The following is a 13,413-nucleotide window of genomic DNA, read 5'->3' as shown; positions in this document are numbered from 1 at the left end:
CTTTATAATTCTGCCATTCACTATAATTCTATTATGCTTTGATCTTAGTAGAATATCTGACAGCCTAATGCAAAGATATAGCTACATTTCTTTAAACAAGTCTATCATATCTTTGTGTTTATACCAAAATAAATTTGAAGACCACTACCCATTTAACAAAATGATTCTTTTTTTTACCATTTTTTAATTGAAGTATAGTTAATTTACAATGTTGTGTTACTAAGTTATTTGCCTTGATCTTTCTCTAAATAGCAAACTCCACCAGGGCATTTTAAAACATTGCCTACTTTACAGAAATTCGTTTTGAATACAAATGTAGAAACACCTCATAGAACTTATTGCATTGAGTTGTTGACTCTCTAACCAGTAAGTTTTATATTTTGTCTTGAAAGATGGACCCTGTTTTGTCAACATCAGTTCCAGTGTACTCATTGAGACTGGATAAAGAGTATGAAGTGCGTGTGAGATCCAGACAACGAAACTCTGAAAAATATGGCGAGTTCAGTGAGGTGCTCTTTGTAACACTTCCTCAGATGAGACCATTTGCATGTGAAGAAGGTAAACCTAAGAGATTAAGATGGAAGCCAACATGGTTTTTGTCAACATACAGGGATTTTTAGGGTGTTGTCCAGATCAAGATACATTAGCATCAATTGTCAGGATGAGGGACCTTGAGTTCACTGCCTGTAACAGGTACTCTCCATTACAAAAGAGGAAGGAGGATTTCATTTTTGAATTTTTCAGGAAAAGTCATGGGGTAGGTGCAAGTTAAAGAGCAGAAGATACACCACGCTATTGATGGAGGGGGTGGGGTATCTCTGGATAAAAGAATTTCAGGTGATTCTTTTCTTCATTTCTTTATTTCCTTGTTTCTATATTTCTAGTATTTTCTATGAGTTTGTTTTGCACTTATAATCAGAAAAAAATGTTTTTCATATACACAGTGAAGAAATTCTGAATCTGGATGGATGGTTATCTATGTGGCATCTTAGAGAACTCCTAATATTGAGTCAGCATAAGTAGTCAATGGCAGGTGTTTATTGGTTTTAGAAAGTTTGGGTGTGGCTTTTACCTGGAGGAAGGCTTAATAAATCGTGTGCTAGATACGCTCAAGAGTGACAGGGAGTATTTGAAGATCCTATATAAAAGAAATATAAACATATAGTTTAAAGAAATGAGACCTATGAATTCAGAATAAAAGCATTAAAATTTTTGGATACAGAAATAAAGAAGGCTGCTTAACAATGAATAGTAAGTGTATAAAGTATTATCACTCCCAAATGGGAATTGGCTATAACTCATCCCCATTAAAAACAGAAAGTTTACAGTGCCACATGAGGGTCTGAGGTTTGTTAACGAAACAATCACAAGCTACAGAGAAATTAAATTTATATTTCTGCACTTACAGTACAGGTAGAATCGTGATACTATATAACACAAATGAAAATGTCTATAGTACAGGTAGAATCCGTGATACTATATAACACAAATGAAAATGTCTATGGCACCATCTTTTCTAAGCTCTACTCAACAGGCTTGTTGTTTCAAATGATACTTGATACAATGAAATTCAGGTTAAAAGCACATTTGCCACATGCCCTTTAAGCTTATTGTGATGGCATTTAATTCCTTAACAAAAACATTTTTTAAACAAGCTTTTCTTCTCTGTTAAAAAAGAAAAAAATTAAACTCTCGCTTTATATTACGTTCCTGAGTATATCATTGATATAAAATTATAGGTACCACAAGATACAAAAAAAAACGATATTCTCTCCCCCACTAATTCTTTATAATATGCATAACATCTCCCTTGGGGCTTTTAATAACTGAATAAGAAAATAAATAAAATATTACAGCATAAAAGCCTACTTTTAATAAAGCAACGTTAAGGTAAATTCCACCTTAAAAGCAGTCAGCCTCTGCCACTGTGGCACTTGTTCTTGAGAAATGAAATAGAAGTTTTACAGACTCCCACAAATTTGCTACAAATTATACTAAAATCTAAAGATGGGAGTCCTAGTACTGATTTTCTTCTGTCAAACAATATTTTTTAAGCAGAAAATGTATGCCCTGCATGTCTAAAAAGTTTCAGTAATGAATCAAAAGTAAAACTCTGCCCCCATCTTTTTGATGGATCCTCAATCTGGAGGATAAAAAATATCACCACACTTTAAAAAAAAAAAAAAAGAACCAAGTGGACATTATTTAGGAAAAGTAGTATATTAACAGGCATCAATTTTTCCTAGAGCTGAAGCATTTTAATGACATACCCTGAATACATAAGGTGCTTAAAGCAATTTGTTTGTATAAACATGGATTGTGCTTAAACTGTATGCTGTTTCTTTACTTTGATTTTCTTTTTTTGGTACATGAAAGGATCTGAAGAAGTGGATAGTGGTGTTCTTGGAACAGAAAATACTCCTAAGTCATTGCACTCTATTTCAATGGTTAACAAATGAAATCACTGACTCTACTAGATGAATACAAATTAGGAAATTTTTTTATGTGGAACAGGAGAGTGAAATGTAAGCTTCAACTATTCATAATTCTGTGAGTGAGATGTTGTTCTCATGTTTTTCAGATTTCCAGTTTCCATGGTTCTTATTTATTATCTTTGGAATATTTGGACTAATGGTGACATTATTTTTATTCATATTTTCTAAACAACAAAGGTAAGTGTGATATAACATACTTTGATATGTTTTTGCCAGTTATTTAGCAAACATACATGTTTCCATTTATTGTTTGATGTTTTCTTTTGTGAATCATGAGTGAAATATTTCAACCCAGTGAAACGTTATCTCCAGTTATACATTTACCACTTTGTTGTGTTCATCACAGAGACATCACAGGTCTCAGTTCTATCTGGAAAGTTGCATAGGACATTAAGAGGCTGAGGCTAGTGACTATACACCTTGTGATATGTACCTCATCAAAGGTCTGAAAAAAATTGGCTCATTTATTCCAGGACCGTAGGCAGCAGTGAGGCTTTGGCTGAGTCTGACACAGTCCTGATGTAAGAGGAAATTTAAGTGGTAAACTAAAACCACCTAGATAATTCAATCTAATAAAACCTTTTTTGACTTCATATGATGACGATTTTAAGTAAATTTGGGTTTTATTGAAATTGCTTGGATAGTTATGATTTGGTATTTCATCTGCTTTTGTCAACACAGATAAAATTCTAAGCTTGAAGAGATTCTGTTCTGCATTCTCTTGCAGTCAAAAGGCAGGTTCCAGTTATTCTGCCACTGCTGTTTAATCTCATTTGAGTCCCTTAATCCATCAAGGCCTCCATGTTCTCATGGGTAGTTTGAGGGTGTTGGATTATATGACCTTTAAATTTCCCTTAAGCTGTAAAGACTAATTATTCTATTTTCATTCTTGAAAGAAACTCAGTACAGACTACAGGAACTTTTAATACAAAACATAGGAAAAGTTACTGGTACCGGCTGCCAGTTTTCTTACATTTAGAATATTCTCTTTTTTTTTTAACATCTTTATCAGAGTATACTTGCTTTAAAATGGTGTGTTAGTTTCTGCTTTATAACAAAGTGAATCAGCTATATACATATGTATATCCCCTTATCTCCTCCCTCTTGCGTCTCCCTCCCACCCTCCCTATCCCACTCCTCTAGGGGGTCACAAAGCACCAAGCTGATCTCCCTGTGCTATGCGACTGCTTCCCACTAGCTATCTATCTTACATTTGGTAGTGTATATAAGTCCATGCCACTCTCTCACTTGGTCCCAGCTTACCCTTCCCCCTCCCTGTGTCCTCAAGTCCATTCCCTACATCTACATCTTTATTCCTGTCCTGCCCCTAGGTTCTTCAGAACATTTTGGTTTTTTTAGATTCCATAGATATGTGTTAGCATATGGTATTTGTTTTTCTCTTTCTGACTTACTTCACTCTGTAGGACAGTCTCTAGGCCCATCCACCTCACTACAAATAACTCAATTTCATGTCTTTTTATGGCTGAGTAATATTCTATTGTATATATGTGCCACATCTTCTTTATCCATTCATCTGTCGGTGGACACTTAGGTTGCTTCCATGTCCTGGCTATTGTAAATAGAGCTGCAATGAACTTTGTGGAACATGACTCTTTTTGAATTATGGTTTTCTCAGGATATATGCCCAGTAGTGGGATTGCTGAGTCATATGGTAGTTTAGAATATTCTTTAAGTCCCATGGGTTAATCTTGCCCCTTCTCCTAGAATTAGGGTAGCTAACACTCTGTTTGCCTGGGACTTTCCTGGTTTTAGCACTGAAAGTCCTGTGTCCAGGCAAACCAAGACGGTTACTCTACTTAGAACTAAAGACAAGTCTCTAGGTGAAGCCAAGATGCATCTACAAATCAAAGTAGGATCTATGTGAATATATTGTAAAAGCTTTTTAATTTGTATTTTGAAGCTGTATAGCATTTGTAAACATCAAAATAGAATTTCAGTAGAGAGAAGGATTCTCAGAATTCTAGAGTTCCAGAGTGTCAAGCATGCTAAAAGTCTCCAAGTGAATGTAGGAAGGGTTATTTTAGTAGTTTCATCTCCAGTTTTATAATGTAAGCTTAGAAGAAAACAAAATTAGCTCTGTAGAATTTTATTTTCTATCTAACTTTCTAGCAACATTACTATCTTAGACACAAGTATTATAAAGCAGGATAACACACTTTTCAATTGGGGGGGAGTTAGTAAATAAGTAAATAAGTATTTAGGATTTTAAGTAATTTATATATTTAAGCAATGCCAACAGCAAAGGAGTCAAATTATTCTGATGATTAATTTGAATTCACTGATCTGTACAGTTAGGCAATGGGCTAATTTATGTGTACCTGCAGTAGATAAACCCACTATGTACTTAATGGAATTTACTTTTTTTTTTTTAATTTATTTATTTATTTTTTATTAGTTTCTGCTTTATAACAAAGTGAATCAGTCATACATACACATCTGTTCCCACATCCCTTCCCTATTGCGTCTCCCTCCCTCCCACCCTCCCTATCCCACCCCTCCAGGCGGTCACAAAGCACCGAGCTGATCTCCCTGTGCTCTGCGGCTGCTTCCCACTATCTATCCACCTTACGTTTGGTAGTGTATATATGTCCATGCCTCTCTCTCACTTTGTCACAGCTTACCCTTCACCCTCCCCATATCCTCAAGTCCGTTCTCAAGTAGGTCTGTGTCTTTATTCCCGTTTTACCCCTAGGTTCTTTATGACATTTTTTTTTTAAATCCATATATATGTGTTAGCATACGGTATTTGTCTTTCTCTTTCTGACTTACTTCACTCTGTATGACAGACTCTAGGTCTATCCACCTCATTACAAATAGCTCAGTTTCGTTCCTTTTTATGGCTGAGTAATATTCCATTGTATATATGTGCCACATCTTCTTTATCCATTCATCCGATGATGGACACTTAGGTTGTTTCCAGCTCCGGGCTATTGTGAATAGAGCTGCAATGAACATTTTGGTACATGTCTCTTTTTGAATTATGGTCTTCTCAGGGTATATGCCTAGTAGTGGGATTGCTGGGTCATATGGTAGTTCTATTTTTAGTTTTTTAAGGAACCTCCATACTGTTCTCCATAGTGGCTGTACCAATTCACATTCCCACCAGCAGTGCAAGAGTGTTCCCTTTTCTCCACACCCTCTCCAGCATTTATTGTTTGTAGATTTCTTGATGATGGCCATTCTGACTGGTGTGAGGTGATATCTCATTGTAGTTTTGATTTGCATTTCTCTAATGATTAATGATGTTGAGCATTCTTTCATGTGTTTGTTGGCAGTCTGTATATCTTCTTTGGAGAAATGCCTATTTAAGTCTTCTGCCCATTTTTGGATTGGGTTGTTTGTTTTTTTGCTATTGAGCTGCATGAGCTGTTTATAAATTTTGGAGATTAATCCTTTGTCAGTTGCTTCATTTGCAAATATTTTCTCCCATTCTGAGGGTTGTCTTTTGGTCTTGTTTATGGTTTCCTTTGCTGTGCAAAAGCTTTGAAGTTTCATTAGGTCCCATTTGTTTATCTTTGTTTTTAGTTCCATTTCTCTAGGAGGTGGGTCCAAAAGGATCTTGCTGTGATTTATGTCATAGAGTGTTCTACCTATGTTTTCCTCTCAGAGTTTGATAGTTTCTGGCCTTACATTTAGGTCTTTAATCCATTTTGAGCTTATTTTTGTGTATGGTGTTAGGGAATGATCTAATCTCATACTTTTACATGTCCCTGTCCAGTTTTCCCAGCACCACTTATTGAAGAGGCTGTCCTTTCTCCACTGTACATTCCTGCCTCCTTTATCAAAGATAAGTTGGCCATATGTGCATGGGTTTATCTCTGGGCTTTCTATCCTGATCCACTGATCTATCTTTCTGTTTTTATGCCAGTACCACACTGTCTTAATTACTGTAGCTTTGTAGTATAGTCTGAAGTCAGGGAGCCTGATTCCTCCAGCTCCATTTTTCGTTCTTAAGATTGCTTTGGCTATTCGGGGTCTTTTGTTTTTCCAAACAAATTTTGAAATTTTTTGTTCTAGTTCTGTGAAAAATGCCAGTGGTAGTTTGATAGGGATTGCATTGAATCTGTATATTGCTTTGGGTAGTAGAGTCATTTTCACAATATTGATTCTTCCAATCCAGGAGCATGGTATATCTCTCCATCTATTTGTATCCTCTTTAATTTCTTTCATCAGTGTCTTATAATCTTCTGCATAAAGGTCTTTTGTCTCCTTAGGTAGGTTTATTCCTAGATATTTTATTCTTTTTGTTGCAATGGTAAATGGGAGTGTTTTCTTGATTTCATTTTCAGATTTTTCATCATTAGTGTACAGGAATGCCAGAGATTTCTGTGCATTAATTTTGTATCCTGCTACTTTACCAAATTCATTGATTAGCTCTAGTAGTTTTCTGGTAGCATCTTTAGGATTCTCTATGTATATTATCATGTCATCTGCAAACAGTGACAGCTTTACTTCTTCTTTTCCAATTTGGATTCCTTTTATTTCCTTTTCTTCTCTGATTGCTGTGGCTAAAACTTCCAAAACTAGGTTGAATAAGAGTGGTGAGAGTGGGCAGCCTTGTCTTGTTCCTGATCTTAGTGGAAATGGTTTCAGTTTTTCACCATTGAGGACAATGTTGGCTGTGGGTTTGTCATATATGGCCTTTATTATGTTGAGGAAAGTTCCCTCTATGCCTACTTTCTGCAGGGTTTTTATCATAAATGGGTGTTGAATTTTGTCGAAAGCTTTCTCTGCATCTATTGAGATGATCATATGGTTTTTCTCCTTCAACTTGTTAATATGGTGTATCACATTGATTGATTTGCGTATATTGAAGAATCCTTGCATTCCTGGAATAAACCCCACTTGATCATGCTGTATGATCCTTTTAATGTGCTGTTGGATTCTGTTTGCTAGTATTTTGTTGAGGATTTTTGCATCTATGTTCATCAGTGATATTGGCCTGTAGTTTTCTTTCTTTGTGACATCCTTGCCTGGTTTTGGTATCAAGGTGATGGTGGCCTCATAGAATGAGTTTGGGAGTGTTCCGTCCTCTGATATTGTTTGGAAGAGTTTGAGAAGGATGGGTGTTAGCTCTTCTCTAAATGTTTGATAGAATTCGCCTGTGAAGCCATCTGGTCCTGGGCTTTTGTTTGATGGAAGATTTTTAATCACAGTTTCAATTTCAGTGCTTGTGATTGGTCTATTCATATTTTCTATTTCTTCCTGTGTCAGTCTTGGTAGGTTGTGCATTTCTAAGAATTTGTCCATTTCTTCCAGGTTGTCCATTTTATTGGCATAGAGTTGCTTGTAGTAATCTCTCATGATCTTTTGTATTTCTGCAGTGTCAGTTGTTACTTCTCCTTTTTCATTTCTAATTCTGTTGATTTGAGTTTTCTCCCTTCTTTTCTTGATGAGTCTGGCTAATGGTTTGTCAATTTTGTTTATCTTCTCAAAGAACCAGCTTTTAGTTTGGTTGATCTTTGCTATTGTTTCCTTCATTTCTTTTTCATTTATTTCTGATCTGATCTTTATGATTTCTTTCCTTCTGCTAACTTTGGGGGTGTTTTGTTCTTCTTTCTCTAATTGCTTTAGGTGCAGGGTAAGGTTGTTTACTCGAAATGTTTCCTGTTTCTTAAGGTGGGATTGTATTGCTATAAACTTCCCCCTTAGAACTGCTTTTGCTGCGTCCCATAGGTTTTGGGTCGTCGTGTCTCCATTGTCATTTGTTTCTAGGTATTTTTTAATTTCCTCTTTGATTTCTTCAGTGATCACTTCGTTATTGAGTAGTGTATTGTTTAGCCTCCATGTGTTTGTATTTTTTACAGATCTCTTCCTGTAATTGATGTCTAGTCTCATAGCATTGTGGTCGGAAAAGATACTTGATACAATTTCAATTTTCTTAAATTTACCAAGGCTTGATTTGTGACCCAAGATATGATCTATCCTGGAGAATGTTCCATGAGCACTTGAGAAAAATGTGTATTCTGTTGTTTTTGGATGGAATGTCCTATAAATATCAACTAAGTCCATCTTGTTTAATGTATCATTTAAAGCTTGTGTTTCCTTATTTATTTTCATTTTGGATGATCTGTCCATTGGTGAAAGTGGGGTGTTAAAGTCCCCTACTATGATTGTGTTACTGTCGATTTCCCCTTTTATGGCTGTTAGTATTTGCCTTATGTATTGAGATGCTCCTATGTTGGGTGCATAAATATTTACAATTGTTATATCTTCTTCTTGGATCGATCCCTTTATCATTATGTAGTGTCCTTCTTGGTCTCTTCTAATAGTCTTTATTTTAAAGTCTATTTTGTCTGATATAAGAATTGCTACTCCAGCTTTCTTTTGATTTCCATTTGCATGGAATATCTTTTTCCATCCCCTTACTTTCAATCTGTATGTGTCTCTAGGTCTGAAGTGGGTCTCTTGTAGACAGCATATATATGGGTCTTGTTTTTGTATCCATTCAGCCACTCTGTGTCTTTTGGTGGGAGCATTTAGTCCATTTTCATTTAAGGTAATTATTGATATGTATGTTTCTATTCCCATTTCCTTAATTGTTTTGGGTTCGTTATTGTAGGTATATTCCTTCTGTTGTGTTTCTTGCCTAGAGAAGTTCCTTTAGCATTTGTTGTAAAGCTGGTTTGGTGGTGCTGAACTCTCTCAGCTTTTGCTTGTCTGTAAACGTTTTAATTTCTCCATCAAATCTGAATGAGATCCTTGCTGGGCAGAGTAATCTTGGTTGCAGGTTTCTCTCCTTCATCACTTTAATTATGTCCTGCCACTCCCTTCTGGCTTGTAGAGTTTCTGCTGAGAGATCAGCTGTTAACCTGATGGGGATTCCCTTGTGTGTTATTTGTTGTTTTTCCCTTGCTGCTTTTAATATGATTTCTTTGTGTTTAATTTTTGACAGTTTGATTAATATGTGTCTTGGCGTATTTCTCCTTGGATTTATTCTGTATGGGACCCTCTGTGCCTCCTGGACTTGATTAACTATTTCCTTTCCCATATTAGGGAAGTTTTCAACTATAATCTCTTCAAATATTTTCTCAGTCCCTTTCTTTTTCTCTTCTTCTTCTGGAACCCCTATAATTCGAATGTTGGTGCGTTTAATGTTGTCCCAGAGGTCTCTGAGACTGTCCTCTATTCTTTTCATTCTTTTTTCTTTATTTTGCTCTGCATCAGTTATTTCCACTATTTTATCTTCCACCTCACTTATCCGTTCTTCTGCCTCAGTTATTCTGCTATTGATCCCATCTAGAGTATTTTTCATTTCATTTATTGTGTTTTTAATCGATGCTTGATTCATCTTTAGTTCTTCTAGGTCCTTGTTAACTGTTTCTTGCATTTTGTCTATCCTATTTCCAAGATTTTGGATCATCTTTACTATCATTATTCTGAATTCTTTTTCAGGTAGACTGCCTATTACCTCTTCATTTGTTAGGTCTGGTAGGTTTTTATCTTGCTCCTTCACCTGCTGTGTGTTTTTCTGCTTTCTCATTTTGCTTATGTTACTGTGTTTGGGGTCTCCTTTTTGCAGGCTGCAGATTCGTAGTTCCCGTTGTTTTTGGTGTCTGTCCCCCGTGGCTAAGGTTGTTTCAGTAGGTTGTGTAGGCTTCCTGGTGGGGGGGACTAATGCCTGTGTTCTGGTGGTTGAGGCTCGATCTTGTCTTTCTGGTGGACAGGTCCACGTCTGGTGGTGTGTTTTGGGGTGTCTGTAGCCTTATTATGTTTTTAGGTAGCCTCTCTGCTAATGGGTGGGGTTGTGTTCCTGCCTTGCTAGTTGCTTGGCATAGGGTGACCAGCACTGTAGCTTGCTGGTCGTTGACTGAAGCTGGGTGCTGGTGTTGAGATGGAGATCCCTGGGAGATTTTCGCTGCTTGATATTATGTGGAGCTGGGACGTCTCTTGTGGACCCGTGTCCTGAGGTTGGCTCTCCCACTTCAGAGGCACAGCACTGACTCCTGGCTGCAGCACCAAGAGCCTTTCATCCACCCGGCTCAGAATAACAGTGAGAAAAAGTAGAAAGAAAGAATTAGTAGAAGAAAGAAAGAGAGAGGGAAAGAAAGGAAGAAGGGAAGAAAGGAAGGAAGGAAGGACGAAAGAAAGAAAGGAGGGGGGGAGGGAGGAAGGATGGAAAGACAGAAGGAAAGAAAGGAGGGAGGGAGGGAGGAATGAAAGCAAAGGGAAGAGTGAATGGAAGAAGGGAGGGAGGGAGGGAGGAAGGAAAGAAAGAAAGAAAGAAAGACAGGAGGGAGGGAGGGAGGAAGGAAAGAAAAAGAAAGTGGAAAGAAGAAGGGTGGGAGGGAGGGAGGGAGGAAAGAAAAAGAAAGAAGGAAAGGAGGAGCGGAGGGAGGGAGGGAGGAAGGGAAGGTAGGAAGAAAAGAAAGAGCAGGTAAAGTAAAATAGAATAAAGTATGAAATATAGTAGCGTTATTAAAATTAAAAAGTAATTATTGAAAAAAAAAAACACGGACCGATAGAACCCTGGGACATATGGTGGAAGCAAAGCTATACAGAGAGAATCTTACACAGAAGATTACACATACACATTCACAAAAAGAGAGCAGGGGGAAAAATCAAAAATCTTGCTCTTCAAGTCCACCTCCTCGATTTGGGATAATTCGTTGTAAAAAGAGGAAAAGGGCGAGAAGTCTGAAATCTTGCTAAGTCCACCTCCTTAATTTGGGATAATTCGTTGTAAAAAGGGGGGAAAGTCTTAAATCTTGTCCTCAAAGTCCACTTCCTCAATTTGGGATGATTCGCTGTCCATTCATACACTCCACAGACGCAGGGCACATCAAATGGACCGTGGAGCTTTAATCCACTGCCTCCGAGGCTGCCCAGAGAGATTTCCCTGTCTCTGCTCTCACAATTCCCGGGTCTCAGCCTTGGACCTGGCCCCGCCTCTCCGCTTAGGTCGCCGGAGGGCGTCCGTTCTTCGCTCAGGCAGGACGGGTTTAAAGGAGCCGCTGATTCGGGGGCTCTGGCTCACTCAGGCAGAGGGGAGGGAGGGGAATGCCCTCTCCTCGCGCACCAGGCAACAAAAGGGAAAAAAGTCTCTTGCCTCTCCGCTAGCTCCAGACCCTTTCCTCGGACTCCCTCCGGGCTAGCACTAACCCCTTCAGGCTCTCTTCCTGCCGCCAGCCCCAGTCCTCTCCCTGCGCTCCGACTGAAAGCCGATACCCGAGCCTCAGCTCCCAGCCCCGCCCGCCCCGGCTGCGAGCAGACAAGCCTCTCGGGCTGGTGTGTGCCTGAGGGCACCGATCCTCTGTGCCAAAATCTCTCTGCTTTGCCCTCCGCACCCGTGTTGCTGTGCTCTCCTCCGCTACTCCGAAGCTTTCCCCCTCCGCCACCTGCAGTCTCCGCCCGCGAAGGGGCTTGTAGTGTGTAGAAACCTTCCCTCCTTCACGGCTCCCTCCCACTGGTGCAGGTCCCGTCCATATCCTATTGTCTCTGTTTATTCTTTTTTTCTTTTGACCTACCCAGGTATGTGGGGAGTTTCTTGCCTTTTGGGGGGTCTGAGGTCTTCTGTCAGCGTTCAGTAGGTGTTCTGTTGGAGTTGTTCCACGTGTAGATGAATTTCTGATGTATCTGTGGGGAGGAAGGTGATCTCCGCGTCTTACTCTTCCGCCATCTTCCTCCGGCTCCCTGGAATTTACTTTTAACATTAGTTGTCAATTTCGAGTCATCATGAAGACCAAGCAAATTTGTTATGTTGCTTAAAATTACATTAGTTAACAATATTTGGAAGAAAAAATAATCCTCCAAACAAATAGAATTTCAAAGGATATATATTAACCTTTGTCTAAAAGAGTGTTTTCTATGAATAATGAAGTTCTTAACTATGACGCTTGGTCAAAATCACCACATTGGGAAAAATTTTGGAAATTTGTACTGCCAAATTTCCTGTTCTAAATTAAGTTTTCCATGGAAAACAATTAACCTTTCTTTTCTCATGTACCCATAAAAACCCTTATCATTGTCTAAATTTCCATGTTCTAATGAAAGTAGGAAATGGTAGAAAATAGCTGACAGCAAGTGTGGAAAGAACAATTAAAATGAAACTCAAAGAATGAGGTGCTATGCCAGTTTACCCCAGAACTTCAGGACTGTAAAGGACTTCAGGTGCACTTTGTCTTTGCTTGAGGTTTTGTTAGTTCACACACCAAGCCACGGCTCCCTTTCTTAGTCCAGATCATTAAGAGTCAACTCTAGCAAAATTTATAGAGTAATTTGGATTTGAATAAAATGATAGAAAAATCAGAAATGTAGTTTCATGCCAGTTTATCTTTATTCTATACTCTGTGGCTCCCACTATATGACCTCTTCCAGCCTTCAAGCTATGGCTAATCCAGGAAGAAATAACCGAATCAACATAAAACAGAAGTGACAAACTGGCAACCTGAAAGCCAAATTCAGCCTGCAGATCCATGTTTTGTTGTTTTATGTTCTTTTGATCTTGGAGTAAAGGTTTTCCTGCAAAGTGTTTATAAAACAGGGAATTTTCACACAAAAATCCAGATTACCAGATTATCTTTAAAAACAGAGATCTAGTGAAACTGGGTTGATATTCCTGCATGGCAACATGTGCTGAAGCAGAGGACCAACAACCATCCCATTTGCAAAGGGCATATGTTCTCTGTCATCATTCCCATCCCTCCCTATGACTTTGTACCAGGCCCGCTATATTCAGTTGCATGACTGACTTGGGTCCTCCAAGCTGCAGGGTCTGCCACCCTGGCCTAAAGTCAACCACAACTCCTAGAAAGCTATCAACAAGTACCTAAATGCATCATCCTCTTCAAAAAAAAAAAAAAAAAAAAAAAAAAGAGGCACCCCATACAAAGTAAAGCATTAGACATTTAGAAAACTTTGCCTCCTGTAACTGGGATTTTGTTGCATTTTTCTGTGT

At 38.3% G+C, this 13,413-nt stretch overlaps 1 protein-coding gene across 3 annotated transcripts in view; it reads left to right on the top strand.

Annotated features, from left to right (window-relative positions):
- GHR (growth hormone receptor) overlaps positions 1–13,413 on the top strand; it is a gene marked incomplete at both ends in the record, with an annotated part of 175,768 nt that overhangs the window by 143,488 nt on the left and 18,867 nt on the right. For all 3 annotated transcript variants that reach the window (XM_079704019.1, XM_079704021.1, XM_079704020.1), the window contains 2 exons: positions 393–558; positions 2,582–2,672. In XM_079704019.1, coding sequence (XP_079560145.1) covers positions 393–558; positions 2,582–2,672 — 257 coding nt within the window. The remainder of the gene's footprint in view (positions 1–392; positions 559–2,581; positions 2,673–13,413) is intronic.

The sequence above is a fragment of the Hyperoodon ampullatus genome (assembly GCF_949752795.1).
Source record: "Hyperoodon ampullatus genome assembly, chromosome: 4".
Taxonomy (NCBI): domain Eukaryota; kingdom Metazoa; phylum Chordata; class Mammalia; order Artiodactyla; family Ziphiidae; genus Hyperoodon; species Hyperoodon ampullatus.
The sequence above is the reverse complement of the archived record's forward strand: the minus strand, read 5'-3'. Positions and strand labels throughout refer to the sequence as shown.